General features: G+C 36.3%; 1 protein-coding gene across 1 annotated transcript; it reads right to left on the bottom strand.

Annotated features, from left to right (window-relative positions):
- Window positions 1-18,058: 18,058 nt before the first annotated feature.
- Window positions 18,059-19,420, bottom strand: LOC119866771 (malate dehydrogenase, mitochondrial-like). Its single transcript, XM_038579859.1, is given in 3 exon segments — window positions 18,059-18,270; window positions 18,403-19,219; window positions 19,221-19,420. Coding segments are annotated over 3 exon segments (1,068 nt in total). The 3' UTR covers window positions 18,059-18,219.
- Between the last annotated feature and the right edge of the window lie 914 nt (window positions 19,421-20,334).

Raw genomic sequence — 20,334 nt, forward strand, 5'->3', positions numbered from 1 at the left:
CTTTGGGATGGGGCACAGGTGATGAGATTTTCTTTTTAAGTAGATAACTTCTATTGCAGGGTAGAGAATAGCATGGCTGAGAGCAGTGGAGGCCAGGCTTTGCTAAATGAGGTGTGCTGGAAGAGGGAGCCAAGAAGAAATCCAGCACGTCAACAAAGCACACACAGACATACAAAGACATGGTGAGGGTGGATTGTGGGATAGCAGTGGGGGCAATGCTTATTTGGCCATTTTGTCTAAAACATAAATGGCCTTGAAGCCATATCCAAACCCTCTTTTCATTTCACAAGCTTGGCTTTTTTGCCCTCCTCCATACTCTGAATGGGAATGAACTAAAGCAATTCTACAATTTGATTAATACAGATTTTTTATTAATGTACAAAATTTTCACAAGAATATCACTTGATTATTTAACTATTTTCCTCATTTACTCAACCCACTTTTAAATGTAAATACAGCTAGAAAGGTGTTCTCATGAGATTTAGTGGGTCTTTAAAACTCAAAGAAAAACAGTCTACTTACTTGACTTTTTGTCTTCATGAATTTTCTCAAGTGATAATTTTAGGGATTTTTCTTTTCTTCCTTAGTTTTCTCTAGTGATAATTTTAGGGAATATCACTGAATATTTACTAAATTCTAAAAATCAATAATTATAATTTACTGATAATATGAAAAGCAAGTCTTATCATTTTCAAACTTAAATAGCCTGATTATTAGTTCAGCCATTTAATGTCATACTTTATCACATGTAAAATCATAAAAACCACATAAAACGGCATGAAAGATAATTTTTAAAAAGAAAAGTACCTATTGTATCAATACAGATATTTTTTAGTTTCTATATTTCCTTCAGAGACATATATATATTTGTTTATTTTTTAAAGATGTTATCTATTTATTCATGAGAGACACAGAAAGAGAGAGAGGCAGATACCCAGGCGGAGGGAGAAGCAGGCTCCATGCCGGGAGCCCGACGTGGGACTCGATCTTGGGTCTCCAGGATCACACCCTGGGCTGAAGGTGGCGCTAAACCGCTGAGCCACCCGGGCTGCCCATTTCTGTGATTTTAATAAAAATCAACATGCATTTATCTCCACTTGATATAATCCGTTTTTTAAGCACGGTCTTCACAATTATAATTTCATGATTACATAATATCTCATTGAAATTTCTGCCATGGTGTACAAACTTACCCTCTCTTAGCTGAAAATTTATTTCAATATTTTTGCTATTTTAGATAGCGCTGTAACAAATGGTTTTACATTGCATATTTTTAACATATTAAATATATATTTCTTTTTTGCTGCCATACTGTTTTGCAAATTGTGCACCAATTTTACTTTGTATATAGATTTGCCAGATTCTCCAGGATGGTGAACTCTTTTTTATTTTAAAGATGAGAGAATAGGGCAGCCCGGGTGGCTCAGTGGTTTAGCGTTGCCTTTGGCCCAGGGCGTGACCCTGGAGACCTGGGATCGAGTCCCATATCGGGCTCCCTGCATGGAGCCTGCTTCTCCCTCTGCCTGTGTCTCTGCCTCTCTCTCTCTCTCAGTGTCTCTCATGAATAAATAAATTAAAAAATCTGAGAAAATAAATAAATAAAGATGAAAGAATAAAGTTGAGAGACCATAAATTAAAAAAAAAAAAAAAAAAAAAAAAAGCAGAAGTAACCAAATCGGGGCATGTAAACCAGAAGATCATGTCTCTTCCCACTAAACTACTAAATCTGACCGTCAGTGCTTTTGTAGGATATGGCACAGAATGATCCCTCAATAAGGTTCTCACACATATAACTGAATAATTACCTCAAATTCATTGATACTCAGGATTATAGTCAACAATAAAAATTAGAAGATAAAGACTACATAAATTAATATTAGTAGGAAACACCTTCTCCCCCCAACACTGTCCCCTTCATCCATTCTTTAGGCATTTCCACACCCTTGTATTCAGCCTATATACATAAAGTATATGCTAGAGCCTGTGGCTTTGTGGTGTACCGTAGAGATGGTGGAGCCTGAAAATACAAGCAAAATGAATTTGCTTGTAAAATAACCTGGCTGCACATTTTATTCCTAATTTCATCAGAATCCAAATGGCAGATGCTCTGAAGGAAATAATGTTTGCAAATTTTTACTTAGAATAGATTTGATTTAAAGAGTCAAATTAGGGCAGCCCGGATGGCTCAGCAGTTTAGTGCTGCCTTCAGCCCAGGGCCTGATCCTGGAGTCAGGGGATCGAGTCCCATGTCGGGCTCCTTGCATGGAGCCTGCTTCTCCCTCTGCTTGTGTCTCTGCCTCTCTCTCTCTCTGTGTCTCTCATGAATAAATAAATAAAAATCTTCTAAAAAATAGTCAAATTTGAATAAATCTAGAAAAGTGTTGTAGGCTTAGTATCTAATTTATTTGAAGAATAATATTTAGATATAAATAATATATTTAATGTATAATGAATCTTACATGTTGCATTTTGGACTAGATAATTCTTTGTCAATGAATGTGGGGTGCAGGGAGGGTGTATTGTGGGATACTTGGTGACATCTCTGGCCTTACCCAACAGATGCTAGGAGCAACCAGCCAAGTTGTGATAAACAAATATGTCTCCTGATATTCAATGTCTCCTTCAGGAAATGGAGAAGTAAAATCAACCCTGGTTAAGAATCACAGTACTATGCAGAAAAGCCACTTGATTTCAAACTCTACCTCGTACGAGTTACTTGATTCAAATGAAAATGTTCATTTAAAAAAAAAAAAAAAGAAAATGTTCATTTAAATAGTTTGATTCTGCCTGTTCTGGTAAACTCAATCAAATTCAATTGGTTGTTATTATTTATCTTATTGTTGTTATTAGTGTTAATACTTGGGATCTCTCACCAACAATACGATTTGCATATGGTTTTCATCAAGTCATGAGCAGTTTAGGCACCCTCAAGGTGCCATTTTTTTTTTCCAAACACTATCTTGGAACTAGTAGTTTAGCTTTATATAAATAATTTTGAAAGCAATTTTTCCTTTTTGAGTTATAAGACTTTGTTTTAATGCTTACAATTCTAAAGTGGAAGAAATGTAAGCAAAGAAATGTGTGCCACACACACCTATGTAGCTGATCAGAAGGGGAAAATATACTCTTCTTTTATAGACATTTATGTATTAATTAATTTACTCATTCATTCATCTATTCGCCAATTCATTCATATACTTATTGGTGCCTCATGTGTACATGGTTCTGGTATACCCTGAAAAACAAAAGTTAGCCTTTTCCCTCAAGGATTTTATTAGATGGAGAAAGTTGACATTTGAGAGCAAATACCTAATAGTAGGAAATAATAATATAAGGTAAGTACTGAGTGCTAAGGCAATGGCAAGAGGTATAACTAACCCAAATTCTTTAAAACCAAAAAGGTAAGAGCCTGGCTTAATTCTGGAGTTCAGTGTTGGAAAACTTTAAGGTAAATTCCTGTTCAGAGTAGCAAGTCTACATATTTTTGACTGATGAAATTAGTGGGAAAAGCTTTCTGCAGAGAAAGAAAAGTTTGTATTCTTGAACATTACTTATTCTAGGACAGTCTTTGAAAAATGCTATCATATATAAGCACATAGTAATCCATATGGTTTGACTTATAAGGAAACTTTGACCTTGTGAATAAAAATTTTTTCTTATCACTTAAGATTATTTCTGTCAATAGTGAGATAAAGCAAAAGAATATAGATTTGGGGAAATATTACTTAATTAAATTATTAAAAAGATTTCTTTTTTTTCCTCTAGTTGCATTGATATATAACTGACATACAACATTGTAAATTTAAAGTGTACAAGAAGTTAATTTGGTATATTTATTTTTATTTTGTCTAAAAATTTTATTTATTTATTTATTTATTTATTTATTTATTTATTTATTTAGAGTGAGTGAGTGAGTGAATGAGTGAGAGAGAGGTAAAGGGAAAGAGAATTTCAGACAGACTCCCTATTGAGCATGGAGCCAGTCAAAGGCCTTGATCTCATGACCCAGGGATCATGACTTGAGCCAAAATCAAGAATCAGACATTTAACAGACTGAGACATGTAGGTGCCTCAATTTGAAATATTTAAATATTGAGAAATGATTACCACCTTAGCATTAGCTAACACTGTCATTACATCACATAATTACTATGTTCTATTTGTGATGAGAACATTTATGATGTACTCTCCTAGCAAATGTATGACACAGTATTATTAACTATAATCACCATGCTATATGTTAGATACCCAGAACTTATTCATCTTCTAACTAGAAATTTATACTGTAGGACCAACATCTCCACATTTCCTCTCCTCCAGCCTCTGGCAATCATTATTCTACTCTGTATTCCTATGATTTCAGTTTTTTTTTAATCCCACATAAATGTGATATAATATAGTACCTGTCTTTGTGTGACTTAATTCATTTGTGTCCTGAGGGTCATGATGTCTCTTCAGGTCAGGCAACTGGCTCTGCAGTATCAACAACGGTGTGGTCTTCAAAGAGCACTGCCGGGGTTCCAAAGTGGCTGCAAAGGCTGTTGAGGTCCTCAGAAGCTTCAAGGTCAAGTGGCTCCAGATCCGGGCAGGCAGCAGTTGTAGCCATTGCCAGTTGTGTACACAGACTTGGTTGAGGGGGCTAGCTGCAGTTATTTATGGAGTGGCAGTGGCTGGTTGCAGGTACATATGTAGTGATGAGAGTCCCGGTAGACACCAAGCACTGGGCTAACTTTGGGCACACTGGAAGTTGTTGAGATCCTGCTTGTCAAGGTGGGTTTTGTCATGGATGCATGATAGTAGAAGCCAGTGATGGGAGTCGTGCAGGGGTGCAGGTACACAGCTGAAGCTGCTAGCTGCAGATGAGTGCAGGGGTATGAGCTAGTGACAGAAGGCAGGACCTAATCTGTCAATAAGCATCTGTGGGGGCCCTGCTATCTGAGGTGCTCTCCTGTGGATGCACAATTTTCCTCAGGTCATGCATACATAATGGAGACCAGTGTCAGCCATGATGCCAGAGGTGTCTAGGTACTCTAATAGAGAGACTAGCCCCAAGGACATGCAAGACGGCGAGGGGTAGCAATAGGAGAAGAGAGAGACTCAGGTGTATGGTGTCAGTGAACATGAATACCAACGAGGTGAAATCTGGAGAACTCTGAAGAGGATAGTGATAACCTTTGGTTCCTTCTTCAGTGGCCTGACTGATGGATTTGTCTGTTGAGCGAGTCACTGTGATCTGTGATTGCTTCTGCTGCATAACTGCTCTTGGTGGCCTCTGCCTTTCTTTATTGTTGTTATCGATATGTTTTGTTTTGCTGGCCTGACTGGGGTGAAATTGAAGCCAGACCTTTGTATAATGGCCCGAAAGGCTGGGAAGCTGGTTGCTCACCCTTTTCTCCCTTTCTTGGTGAGGGACCCTCTCTAACTGGGAAGTTTCCTCTTGGCTTTGAGCAATACTAGCTTGGATATTAGGATGATGCAGGCAAAACAAAGCTGTCTTTCTTTTCTTTTTGTGTGGTTATTCTCAGGTCTTTTGCTCTACTGGGCTGCTGAAGTTTCTTAAGTGAACTCCAGAAGTGTTTTGAATGCAGATAACTGTTGTTGATCTTTGTGGGAGGACAGAGGCTTGAGTTTTCTGTACCACCAGATGGTGTGAAAAGGATTTCTGATGACATTCATGGTTAGAACTTTGCAACTGTGTCTATTATAATTTTTTTTTTTTTTGAGAGAAGAGAAGGTGCAGAGGGAAAGAATCTTAAGCAGGCTTTGCACCTAATGTAGAGCCCAACATAGGGCTTGATCTCACAACCCTGAGATCATGAGCTGAACTGAAATTAAGAGTCAGACACTTAAACGACTGAGCCACCCAGGTATCCCTATTATATAGTTCATTTTAAGCTCATCTCAAATGTTCAACTTAAGAACGTTGTATTAGATCAGTTTAGTCAATAATGTGTCATCCACAAATCTGACGAGTTATTCTTCCAACTATACAAAGGAGCAAACAAAAAGTGCTAGCCCCCAACCCCCCCTATAGATTGGTAATAATACCATTAATCCTACTCTTCGTAATTTAGTAGTTAAAAGCAGAGACCTAAAATCCAGACTGCCTGTATTTGAATGAATGCCAGCAGCTCTACTATTGGCAATTGTTTGTGATCTTTGCTCAGCTGTAAAACAGAGAATTAGATGGCTTACTACATGGTAAAACACAAAACCATGACAGACACATGTTATATGTACAATAAATAGGACTGTCAATAGTATTATAGTTCCTCAGACATCTAGAAATCTACCTATCTTCACTGGCAACTATCCCATCAATTATCTTTCTGAAATACATCACAAAAGCTAATTACTTCAGGTAATACACAATAAAAATATGAAATGTTTCACTTCAAAAATTTCAAGTTTTTTTTCTTTTCTGTTAATGCTTAGAGTATGATAATTTAAAAACATGATAATTTTAAAATTCCTACATTTATGACAACATCTGCCTAGAGAAGATGACATTTTGTGCAAAATTTTTATTTATGCTCTCTGCTTTCATCAGACAATTTGCCCCCTGACAGCTTTAAGTGTCTTTAAATATTTTTAAATTATTATGAGATAAAATAAGAATAAATTCTGTTTTATTTAATAATTCATGATGTTACTATGTTTCAAGAATTTTTCCAAAATATAAATTGTTCCTGTTCCCATTTTATTACCTATTACATAATATTAACATATATAACAGATGAGCCTCAGAAGGGTATTATAATATTAATTTTGATTTGACTTTGATTAGATTTTTATTATCTCTTCCATTATGTATTATCCACACTAATACTATAATAGGCTTTTGTGTATTATAATCAAAGATTTATTACATTACCCATTAGAAAATATCAATGGTGTTATGCATTGAATCATTTAAAAGTATGCTACTTTGAGTGGAAGTTATTTCTCAGTTCTGAAAAAAAAAAAAGGTATTCCTTATAAAAAGCAGCAGTGTTTTTAAAGTCCATACCACTATTTGAAAAATATGAATATGTGTATTGTTCTTAAATAGCTGCAGATGGAAAGATAACACTGAAGACATACCAATATAACCCTCATGTATTTCCCTTACAGTCAGAACAATCCTACACTGTCATCATTCCTGACAGATTAAAGGGTGAATGTTTATTTAACATATGCATGTCCATTTCCTTAATAGTCCAGATTCGTAACTAGTAAAAATGTGCATTTACATATAATTTTTAAAAATTCTGGAATAGTTTGAGAAAACATGGGATTGAGAAATTCTTCTCTGCACCTTTTTTTGTGCTCTGAGCAAGGTTAATTGTGTAGAACATACAGAGCTTACTTTCCCATACCCTAGCCACAAAGTGGGGAACCATGAGTTTTGTTTCTCTCCATTCTTGTGATGCCCAACAGAGAGGCATGCAAGCTGGGTCCCTGTTTTCCTTCTGGTCATTAGGTTTTCCTTCTGGCCATCGAATTGTACAAACAGCCAATGCATGACGCCTCTTCCCAGAAATAGCCCCATGATGAAAGAAAATAATTTAAATTAGATAGTCTAACTCCCAAACAACCAGAGTAGAACTGCATTTTGATTTGAAGTGAGTTTTCACCAAATTGAGTTTTTTTTTTTAAGGGAAAAATTGTTGAGTCAATCCTATGTCATTGTTTTTGTTTTTAACCATACTTGTTACAAAAGAAAAAAGCCACACAGATTTATGTCATACATGAAATAAATACTGATCACATAGATAACACTAGTAAAACTCTTTCAGTCAGCTAAGAACATTAAAGCTAGCATTGGCAAATCTGTAGTGGGAAGATTAAAGCCCTTTTTTTAAATAAGAAAATAAAATTGTCTCACTGCATTTTTCATGGCATATAAATTCTTTAGCCCTCTATACCTCAGTTGCTTCCTAACACCCAAAGCAGAACCTTCCCCTTCATTTAATGACTTCTAGAAAGTGTAAAGGGTGCTGTTTTACCCACCGTGTGCGAATGTGAACAATGATCACACAGGGAGTTCTTAATAATCTTTTGTACCCTCTTAGAAAAATGGTTGTAAGCTATATGAGGGAAGAGATTCTGTTTTTAAATATATTTTTATTCTATGCCCTCTCATCCTCAGTCACACAGCTCTTGTACATCTCACATGTTTAATACATGATTATTCGACTAGAAATTACAAGAGTTATCCCCATCAAGCTGTCTATCTTCTGAAGATATTAGGAATACCCCACAGCTGTTGGCGCATCTTGAGCCCTCCAAAACCCTGAAAAGAGCCACACAACAAAAGCTATTTCATTAAGTGAAAAGTCTCCAGAACTGCCCCCAAGGAGAAGAAACTAGAAACATGCAAAGGGTAAATTAGGAATGAAGTAAACACACACAGCTACTGTCACATCTAAAACAAACATGTAAATAAAATAAAATAAAACAAACACATAAACAAGCAGAGAAAAAAAAAGTCCTCTGGCTCTATTAGCGTGAGAGCCTGTGAATCATTATCAGTCATTGGTCAGCGTTTTGAACTACTGGATTCAAAAATTTTAAGAAGAGTCTGATCGGACCAAACAATCTTTATAAGGGATCCATGGTAAAAATCTCAATATTTATCAAAGTAGATAATGAAATTCTCCTATAAGCAAGTTAGGCAGCAGCAAAATTGAACAGAGTAGGTGATGACACATATACACACAATTATAAAACACATGAAAATGCATAGCATATAAAGCTAAACATAACAAGTACCCATTCCATCTTTAGGGAAAAAACAAAAAAAACCTGACTTGAATTAAAACAACCTCTGGAGGTAGACTAATGTATATAATAAAAAACGAGTAAGTGTAAGGCGTGGGAAAAGTTCAGACATTCCTTCCGCATATTGAATCAATTAATAGCATGTACAAGGAAACCCTGATTATTTGAAGGAGTGGAGAAAAATGACTTGATTCTTTACAAGTAGTACAGACTATTATTAGTATTCCAGATAGACTGTGTTGTAGAGAGTCCATCATATGCTTTGATCTGTCTGCATCCACAGCTGGAAACTCTGCGCCTGGCTCTGGAAGCAGCACGATCTGACAGTCGTCTCCATCAGGAAAGTGAGTTAATGGTTGCAAATGTTAATCAGTGGATCAAAGCACAAAAGTGGGTGCAATTGGGTTCTTTATAAAAACTAATTTCATTTCCGATCGACCAAAACAATTAAAACATTTATAATTTACTTTTAAGTTTATCCTATAATTCTTATCTATAACTCCCTAATGTGGTCTGTGAGTTGTGGAGCGGGGCTAGGGTAGTCTTTATTGATGGGAGGGAGGATTATGGTGAGGTGAGGAGGAGGGCTATGCGGAGGTAGTTATGATTGAGGGCAGGATTTTCTGGGATGGGGGGGGGATGAGTGCTGTTTGCTTTCTGTGTCGTTCTTTCTTTCTTTCTTTCTTTCTTTCTTTCTTTCTTTCTTTCTTCCTTCCTTCCTTCCTTCCTTCCTTCCTTCCTTCCTTCCTTCCTTCCTTCCTTCCCTCTTTCCTTCCTTCCTTCCTTTCTTCTGTTCCTTCCTTCCTCCCTCCCATTTTCTCCCTTCTCTCACCTTCTCTTTTCCTCATTTTCTCTCTGAAATTTTGTGTATTTTTAGCTTAAAGAGTAATCGGTATTCCAAGTGATCAAATCAGTAAAAAGTTGTTTAAAACATACACAAGATATAATTTAAATATGCATACCACAAATATACTGGCAGGTGTGCCCACATATACATGTCCATTCCCACTGCTATTGGAAATTCATTTAAGTGAGAGATAAGAAATTGAACTAGAGATACCATGCCGGTTTGGATTATCCAGCATCTAACAATGACAGTGACACTGAAGCAAGCCAAAAATAGCAAACTAATATTTTTGTCTAAATTCTTATGTGTCCAGACATACTTGCACTTTCAGAACTGCCTACAGAGGGGGTTTCTAAAACCTGCTATGATTCTACAATTTTAAAAATGAAATCGTCTGCATAATATTGTCATTATTTAAGTAGTCAATAGGCTGGTTATTATGATGAAAAAATATATTTCGTAGTAAAAGGCAAAAAGTGTTCTAATGGGAATAAGGAGAAGTTGGTAAAAGTCAGAGAATCTGTTTGGCAGTTTGAACAGATCAATTTGAACAGACAGTGAAAGTATCATTTCTTTAAAATTCCCATTGAACAAATAAACTAAGACCATTATGTGAGACACCTAACTACAGCATCCGCGATGCTAATCAAATTTAAATGACCACATTTCAAGCTGAATGTGTTTAAATTTTTAAGCATTTAAAATTTGTTCATGAAAAATTAAGGGGGCATTAATGCACTTAACCAGTATGCCAGATTCATAGAAGATAGATCAAGAATTGGACATTGAAAATATTGCTTTCTCTTCCTCTTACTCCTCCTCTTCTAGTTCCTACACTCCTCCCTCCCCGCACCCCGGGCCCAATCTTCCCCTCTAATTGTCTTCACTATGTAGAATTTTGTATTTCCCAAGACTGTTTACTTGCATTGATTCAAATTTGGTAAATATTTTATTTCTTGGAGCAGCAACCCTACCTATACTAGAACCATTGATATTTTTAACCTATAGAGTTTGAAATTTGTCATGTTTGTCAGGCTTGCTTCTTAAGCACGTAGAAGGCAGATCCTATTTTCTAACCGTGGTATATTCTGGCACTTTATATAATGGAAACTGTACTTATAATTACTCTTCAGTGTTCATTCTAATGTTCGTGCCAATCTACTTAAATTTTAAAATTAAAATTTTAAATTTAAATATGCATTACTGAAAATAATGTTTTAACGTTACTTTCATCATTCCTAATTCCCAAAGCAGTGAAGGTGGAGAATGTAATTATGCCGTGTCTCTCAGACTCTAAGCATCACGATCTGTTAGCTACTACCTAACCAAACTATCCTAGCATTCCAAGGCACTTAAACTCCCAACTGTTTAGAAGCTCTCATGTCTAAACACTTGGGGACATTTTTTGCCTCAAAACATATGTCCTCGGAGTACCTCAAATGTTCTACTAGTACTCATGCAACTTACTATCAATTGTAGATGTATTTTATGCATTCATGCAATTCGTTTTATTGTGACTGCTTTGTTACATTTTGGTTTTACTAATAAAATGGCAAGGGTTCAGAGACGGCCTAAATATTTACCTAAGACAGCATTAACTATGCTTAGAAGGTGTTTTTTGTTTTGTTTTGTTTTGTTTTGTTTTTTTGCTGCTGAAAATATACATAACTGACTAATACAATTTTCTATTTCAATATGTAAATTCTTTAAGCTTCCCTGGATTCCCACTGGATTTTGATTATTGCTGTTTTTGCTATGGCTCTTAACTATTTTGTGTTATCCTATTATGCTTCTGAGTCATCTTATTTTTGCAATTTTCTCATCATTAGAACCTATATACATTTAATAAAGGAAAGTCTTTTGTCACATTTTGTGGTAATTTTTTGCTGTAGCAGTGCTCTATGAGGACTCTTTCCAAAAGGTTTAGAGTAGCTCCAATTAATTTTAAGCAGCAGATTCTCATTTGTCTTTAATTTTATCAATACAAAGTACATGGAAGATCTGCTATTTTGGGTTTGCATCTGTAAAGATGCATTGTGAGACCTTAATTGTTAAATATATATTAGTGTCAGTTAGCTTTCACCACATAACCTGTCACCTCTACATGTAGTGACTTAAAACAACAATCACTTAACTTATGCTTCTGTTGGTCTGTTGGGTATTTATTATTTTCTAGGTGACTTGTATGTGCAGTTAACTGGGAATAGATGGAAAACTGACTAGTGATTGGATGATCTAGAACATGTTTATATGTGAGGTGTTTGGCAGGTAGTTGGCCACGGAGATAAGGACGACTGGAAGACATGCATCTTATTATTATACAAGTTATCCCAGCCATCTTGGTGTTCCAAGAGCAATAAAAGGTCAGGCCCCAATACAGAAACACTTTGTAAGCATCTGCTTGCATCATACCTGATAATATAACATTAGTCAAAGCAATTCAGAAGGCTAGCAAATACACAAAGGATGAAAAAGTAGGCCTCTTGATAGGAGGGGAGAAAAAATGTATGGGCATTTTTGTAAACAGTCCCACATTAAACTAGAGTTCAGTGTCAATCCTTACCCTATTCTGTGACCTCAGGCAGGCATTTGCTGCCCTGCTTTTCTGCCTCTCCTATAAAATGAGGTGTTGGATTATATGAAGTTCAAGTCTTTCTAATTCCTTCGTTTAAAAGAAATTATTTCAAAGAAACATTGAAAATCAATAATTACCATAGTGATTGTTTTTTCTTTCATTTGTCATAAGTTTGGACATATAAATATTTGCAGTGAATTAATAAATTAACTTTTTTGAAAATTCAAGTTCCTTTTTAGAATACAAATTTTAAATAGATTAGAAAATTTGCCCACTTTTTATTTATTTGACTTGAAGGCAGTTGAAAAAATTTCAATTGGTAATACTAAAAATAAGTACTTAGAATTTCAGTGTCTTATATTAATTTATATTCAAATAGTTGTCTATCAGAACAGATAATGTTCTCTCAATGAATTATAATTTATCCATTTAAAAAGTAGCATATCAGGGCATGCAGGTGGCTCTTTAGTCAAGTGTCTGACTTCTGCTCAGGTCATGATCTCAGGGTCCTCGATCAAGCCCCACATGGAGATCCCTGCTCAGTGGGGAGTCTACTTTTCCCTCTCCCTCTACTCCTTCCCCCCACGCTACCCTCTCTCTTTTCTTCAATAAATAAGTACAATTAAAAAAAAAACAAAAATTACTATATCCATGTATATTATATATTATTTAACTTAGGACAGGATGTGTACTTTTCTGAATTAGCAAGTTGAATTCATTCTTTCTGCCATTAGAAAACATCTTTAGTCTTGAGGGTTAGGGACTTTCACTGTCTTTCAAAGTGTGCAGAGAAGAAAAAAAAAGAAGATAAGTTTTGTTGTTCTGATTATTGATTTCAAAATGCAAGAAAGCCAAACTTTAGAGAAGCTGCAAAAACAACTTGCTAAACTTTTTCTCATTGCATCTCTTTAATCCTTTCCTTACTCAAAGTTCCTTACTTAGACTAAGCTTGCACCCTCTCTCACCACCTCTGGCCAGCACCGCACTACTGAGTATCCTAGTGTCCTCGAGATTTAATTTGGAACTAACTACATCTCTTTATTCCTCACACACAAGCTCGATCTCTTGCCAAAATTTGAATGAATGAGCCACATGGTTTGGAATCACCAAACTTTTGGTTTGGTTTGAATGTTTGAATGGTTTGAATGTTAGCTCTGTAGCTTAATGAATATAATTAGACAATTCAGTCAGTATCTCTAACCTCAATTTTTCCATGATTACAATAGAATTGATGGTACTTTTTTTTTGGTAGGGTCATTAGAATATTAAATGAAATTATTCTTAGCAAAATTCCAAAGTAAGCATTCAATAAATTGGAAGTGGTTATTCCCTCACAAGAATGAGCCATTCTCCTGGGAAATGTTTCTAAACCTCCTGTATCTTGTGAGATTTGATTTTGTTGACTAAATAGTTAAATGACTCTAGCCTATATTTTTGTAATCTGTACCACTCTTAAGACGAATCATTTACTAAAGACTCTTAACAGGTTGGTAAATCAAAATAAATAGATCATTGTCTTTATATTAACTTACGTCACTAATATTCAAGTCATTTTTATTTCATATTTCTTAGTACATATTATTAACTGATAACTATAATAATACTATAAATGCAATAAAGACAGAACATTGTTATTTTTTGATAGTTTTCCCCTAAAATGACTTTAGTATTCGTTATGTTTTCTATCAGCATTTCTAGAGTTCTGAGTGATCAAGTGTTAAAATTAATGGCATTGTCTGTCAGAATAAAACCATACCTATAATTAAGTTTCTCATATTTGCTCTATTGTGGAACCTTTTAGGGAAAGCATTTGTCAATTTGGGGTAAAAGGAATTGCATTGCAGACGATACCAACTGTGAATGGAAACCTTGTCACATGAAAAGGACTCTGTTTGACTGAACCAGGTGGGACACCCAGCCACACTTTCAGGACACACTTTATTCCAAGTATACCTCTTCCTGAACTTCCTGAACTTTGTTCTCCAGAAGCATCTTGTTCATCCCAGGGGCATGAACTCAAGTCCCAAAATAGTAAGTGAAAAGTTTTGGTTAGCCTTTCACAAGCCTTTTTCCTTTCTTTTGTTTCCCACCCCACCTTCTCTTCTTCCTTCCTTTCTCCTTTCTTTCTTTTAAAATATGGACACAAAATATACCTTATTATATTATTTAACAATGTAGGAACATTCCCTAGATTCAATTTTAGATTGTATGTTCCTCAAATATTTTTCTTTTGCTGAGTTGTTGCATAGAGACAACTTCTGCAACATTTTAAGCAAAGCAATATGAACTTATTAAGTGGAAATATTTATGTCTTAATTCAGCTACACCAAATTTCACCAGTCCATATTATTGCAATCTGCCCGCTGAGTCACAAAGAAACAATATCATTGCGAACCCTGGCTACTACACTGACAAACCAAATGTGGAATCAGGGTTGATTCTGTGAATAATCTTTGGGAAGTTCTGAATCCATTAGGATACATGTTCCTTTGCCATATGCTAGAGAATTTATAGACCTTTTTGACATTCTTGTAATGCAGAAAACTGACAAGCAGTTGTGTAGCCTAGATCATCCTTCAAAAGTCCTTATCAATATCAAGACTTTCATGATGGCACATGTTCCTTTTGGGCTACTAGATAAAAACAAAAGACTGTGTTTTCTTTCCCATGGAATCTTGATTTTTGTTATGACATGAAAAGAAATTATAGAATAATAAAAAATTAAAAAGAAAGAAGTGGCATTAGTTAATTCATCAAGCATACTAAAGAAAAACATTTGATATAAATACTATTTCCCCTTTTTTATCACAAGTCTTGTATAAGGAACAATTCCTTTTAACTGAAGAGTATATTACTAAATTCATATGGTATATTTGACCTTAATAGCATATTTGTTTCTGTATAAGTGTTCTATTATTGCAGTTTAATATGTTTACTACATAAGTAGCTAGCATAAGACCTCTATTTTTCCTGAGAGCTAGCAAAAGTAAACAGCTTTGTTATATTTCAAATTCCTTACTTAGTTTTAGCAATATTTGTAAACTTCTCATGGAAAAAATATATTTAGCAAAATTTTGGGAAAAGTGAGCTGCATCTTTATGGCTTTTGTAATTATTAAAAACACAGAATGATTATTTCTGTTTCTTCCAAGAAACTTTACATTACCTATGAGGGTATGGGAATTACAAACATTCCTATTGGCAAGTGAAATTGTTTTTAATATATAAAACATGTGCAAATGTCTGTTATTCTCAGAATACTTCGGAGAAATATGCAAATGTCTTGTGTATCAAAATATTAAGGTTGTCCATTTTACCCCTATTTCCCAAATGACTGCTTATTTTCTTTCATGTGTGGGTAATATTATAAACCTTGGTTTGTTATCAAATTAAATTAAGATCAGAGTTAATTCCCCCTTGTTTCATATTCAGAATCCTATTATGGTATGTTCAAATTTAAGGGCTTCATATTCAAGAATACAAACTGAATAGTATATGATCCATTTAAGATTTTATCTTTTTCGGAAAATGCATTTTAAAATCTAGCACTTGATTAGATGAATGAATACTTGCATTTACTCATTTGTGTAGTTCATATATCCATATAATTCTTCGTAAAAAACCAGTTGTATTTTATACATATTATATATTTATACCATATTTGAGTTTTGCACTGATGATTACAGTCTTTAATTAAAAAAAAACTAATCGTATTTCATTATAATCCCAAGGGTTGAAACAAAACAGATTCTAATATGAACGCTTTAAAGAGTATTTTTTCTATCAAAACTAGCAGGAAAGTGATCATTTCAAGCACATAGTCATTAAGGTATACTTGGTTAATTTCTTCTCAGCTCCTTTTAACACACATGAAAATTTATGTTTGACAAACAATGACAATCAAATCGAACTATTATTTGATCCTTTGCTTAACTGCTATGTATGTAAATGACTCATTGATCTGACTGCAGTGACCTGCTTCATAACATGTCTTTTCTATGGTTTTAGCTTTCAGAATCTATTTAATTTTTAGTACACAGCATACTGAACGACAATTTTCACATTTACTATCTGCTCACTTCTTACCACCTATTGCGAAGTCAACATGAACAACCACAATTTTATTTATTAGTCAGAGACAGTGACACTCAGAGATAAGAGGAACTGAGATAAGATAAGAGGAACTGAGGTTAAATAAGGAGCCATAAAATGGACTCGAACCCTGAATGTTGCAGAAAACCATGTGATAAATGGGTAAAATTGGGCATTGAATAGGAAACAAAAACACTTCTATGAATATGAAAGATAGAAAAAGACTAGTAAATAAAACTAATATAATTGTCCAATATGAATGGAGCACTGAAAGCATAAAATCAACATATGAGAGGAACCAGGAAGAAAGGGTCTTTGGCCCTTCAAGATTTGATTGATGGTATTAAAATACATAAAGTGTGTATATGTGAAGTCGTTTTTTAATCTTTCTCTTTTTCTCATTCTTCCTGCCTCTATGTGTGTGTCTCCTCTCTTTTTATCTATTATCTATCTATCATTGACTGCATATCTGCCCATCCAACTATTACTTACCTACTGACACCTTCCTATGTCACACAATTATTTATTACCATTTTTCCACTTCTTACCCCTGTTTCCTTAATAACAAATAATGAATAGACTGGTGTATAAAAGGGCTAAAGGGGGAAAGAGTTGATGTTGCAGTCTTGGAAATTGAAAACAAGATCATAAGCATCTGAGTAATAGAGGGAATGAATGTTAATTTTGCAAATGGAATCATAAATTCCATTCAGTGTGAAGCAAATTGGAAAAAATGTAGTACTTTTAATGGCTTAACCAGCTGTGAATTGAAGGACATGCAATACACATGGGATTTATTTTTTATATTTTTTTCAGCATATGCAAGGACTTAGTTCCCCATCATCACTCATGGCAGTTGTTCAGCTAATTTTTGGCAGGTTGTAGAAACAATGTCTTGATAGTCACCAAGTGGCTCATTTCATTTATATAATGAACACCATTTAGCATTCAAAAATAAAAATACATATCAAATGGATTGCAAAAATACAAAAAGAGCACAATGAAATGGGAAGCCACTAAATTACTATCCACCAGCTTTTCCATTTTATTGCCCATGTGAACTAAATTGAACAATTCCAGATGTTTAAGGGCTTCTGATAGATACGAGATAATCTTCCTCTCTATCATTCTCTCTAGTCAATTAGTTCCTCATTTTCTAGAATCGCTACTACTTGTAGAAGAAAGAAAAGACTGGTTCACTGTAGCTTGCAAGGCTACCAAAGTCCACATTCTGACCTATTGACAATTTTTTCCACTTGGTCTTTTTACCAGTTTTTTAGTAAAATGACCCCTATTTAAGGTGACAGAACCCAAGGTCTCAATTACAAAATACTTCAGAAAATATTTTTTAGGCATGAGTTCTCTTGGCTGACTCACTCTTTTTTTTTTTTTTTTTTTTACTTATGTGTGTATAACTATATACTTAAAGCATTTTTGTTTATTTACTTGCCAGTTTTGGTGAGAGAGAATGCCTGTGTTATTGGGTTCTAGTGACCTCAATCAAAAACATCATTCTTTTCAATGTATTTGGGTAGCTGGGCCTCAAAAAGAAATGTTCCAGCTTTCTAACCTGAATACTTTTTAATCTGTGGTTAGGGTACTTACTTGGTTTTCTAATTTTCTTGTCATGATTTTTTAGAATTTCCATTGCTTTGATGACTACTCTGGGATAAGCAAAAGTCATTTGTTGTATTTTTATTTATTTATTTATTTATTTATTTATTTATTTATTTATTTATTTATTTATTTTATTGATTTTTTTTAAAGAAAATGGAAGCCTGCTTTTATTGATGCACACATTGAGGGACTTGCGATTGGAAGGGGCGGTGACGTTAACATGCCACTGGTGGTTAACGCAACGGAAACATGAGGGCAGGAGATGGCTTTGCAGGGACATGATGCCTTCATAAGTGAGGGAAACGGACTGCTAGCTGGCTGCCCTCTCATTTCATGTTCTTCACAAACTCCTCTCCCTTTTTGATGGAGGCCTTCAGCTCGGGGATGGCTTCTTTTTTTTTTTATTTTATTTATTTTTTTATTGGTGTTCAATTTACTAACATACAGAATAACCCCCAGTGCCCGTCACCCATTCACTCCCACCCCCCGCCCTCCTCCCCTTCTACCACCCCTAGTTCGTTTTCGGGGATGGCTTCTGCTATCATCTTCTCTTCAAAAGGGGAGATCTTGCCAATGCCTAGATTCTTCTCGATGCCCTTTTTCCCCAGCAGTAATGGTGTGGAGAAATAGGCACAGTCTGCCTCCTGGGCTTTAACAAAGGAACATTCGACAACTCCTTCCTTCCCATTCATTGCATCCACAAGGGAGAAGACAAACCGGGCTCCAGCGTATGCCATGGACAGGGGGGCAGAGCCTGCTCCAGCTTTGGCCTTCACCAGCTGCGAGCCGGCCTCCTGGATCCGCCCAGTGATCGCTGTCAGCGGGTCCCGGGGAAGGTCCACCTTGGGGGTGCGCTGAGGCATCAGGGGGACGATGGTCTTCCCGGCATGACCGCCAGTGGCAGGAACATTGACTCGCGCGGGATCCAAACCCTTTAGTTCTGCAATGAAAGTGTTGGCCCTGACAATGTCCAGGGTCGTCACCCCGAAGATTTTCTTGGGGTCGTAAGCTCCGTGTTTCTTGAAAACCTCCGTTGCAATTGGGATGGTGGAGTTGACCGGATTTGAAATGACGCAGATCCTGGCCTCGGGGCCATGCGGGGCGCAGGCCGCAGTCCGGGTGGCCACACGGAGGCAGTGGTGCTGAGCAGGTAGGTCATCCCGCGTCACGCCTGGTTTTCTCGGGACTCGAGCTGGAGTCACCGACCGCATCGCAGCCTCCGAGGCAACCGGCAGCTGCGCAGGTCCCAGGTGGCCTTTGGTTGCTCTGGTCTCGAATGGCTCAATCTGCGGCCGCTCCGGTGTATGAGCAATATCCAGGGGGTCAGGCGGCTCCCTAGGGGCTGTTCTGGAGAAGCCGCGCAAGGGGCTGCCCGGTTCCTCCGCAAGCCCCAAGCGCAGCTGCTTGAGCTTTGCTCTGGGCCGAGGTGCCCAAGCGGCGGCGGCGAGCGGGGACCCCAAGAGCAGGTGACACCAACGACCTCCGCACTGCACAGGGCCTCCCGGCTCCGCTCTGCCCGGCCTCCATTTGTTATATTTTTAAACATATGTGCCAAAACTATTACATATTGATGACATAAAATTAAAAATTTCATTTTCAGATGATATTGACATAGATAGCTTCTTTTTGTCCATACGAAAAGAGAAAAATCCATCCAAAGTAAGGGTGATAATCCTTACTTTTTAATTATTTGTATTAATGCTTATAGTTTGGAAATATACATTGAAATAAGTAATTTCTTCTTAATTTAAATGTATGTTTTATCAAATCTTGAAAATAAGATTTATATGCATTTTAATGCTTGCTCATCAAAGTAGGCAACTAGTATGGAGAGAACTAAATTTTAGAAAATATACAGCTTATATACTAACTTTTCTCCCAAGCTCTACTTAGATATATTTCCTAATGCAATAAATGGAAGAAATAAAATTATATTGATAGACTAATGGTAGCCTAGCTCCCATAGTAATCTTAAGGGAGGGAACTTTCTTTCTTTCTTCCTTCTTTCTTTCTTTCTTTCTTTCTTTCTTTCTTCTTCTTTCTTTCTTCTTTCTTTCTGGGGGGAGTGAGGGGGGGAGGGAGGGGAAGGAGGGAGGGAGGAGGAGGGAGGGAGGGAGGGAGGGCGGTAGGGGGGAGGAGGGGAGTGAGTGGGCGGGCGGGAGGAAGGAAGGATGAGGAGGAAGGAAGGAAGGGGAAGGAAGGAGGAGGGGGAGGAGGGAGTGGGGGGTGTAGTTAGGTAGGGAGGGCGTGATGGTAGGGATGTAGGGAGGAGGGATTTCGGGCGGATTCTTGCTATTTATTTTTAGGGATGGAGGTCTGTCTTCTTTCTGTTTGCTTGTTAGTAGTCTGTCGTTCGCTTCTTCTTTCTTTCTCTTTTTCTTTCTTTTCTTTCTTTCTCTTTTTCTTCTCCTTCCTTCCTTCCTTCCTTTCTTCTTTCTTTC

This window comes from Canis lupus, chromosome 29 (genome assembly GCF_011100685.1).
Source record: "Canis lupus familiaris isolate Mischka breed German Shepherd chromosome 29, alternate assembly UU_Cfam_GSD_1.0, whole genome shotgun sequence".
Taxonomy (NCBI): Eukaryota; Metazoa; Chordata; class Mammalia; order Carnivora; family Canidae; genus Canis; species Canis lupus.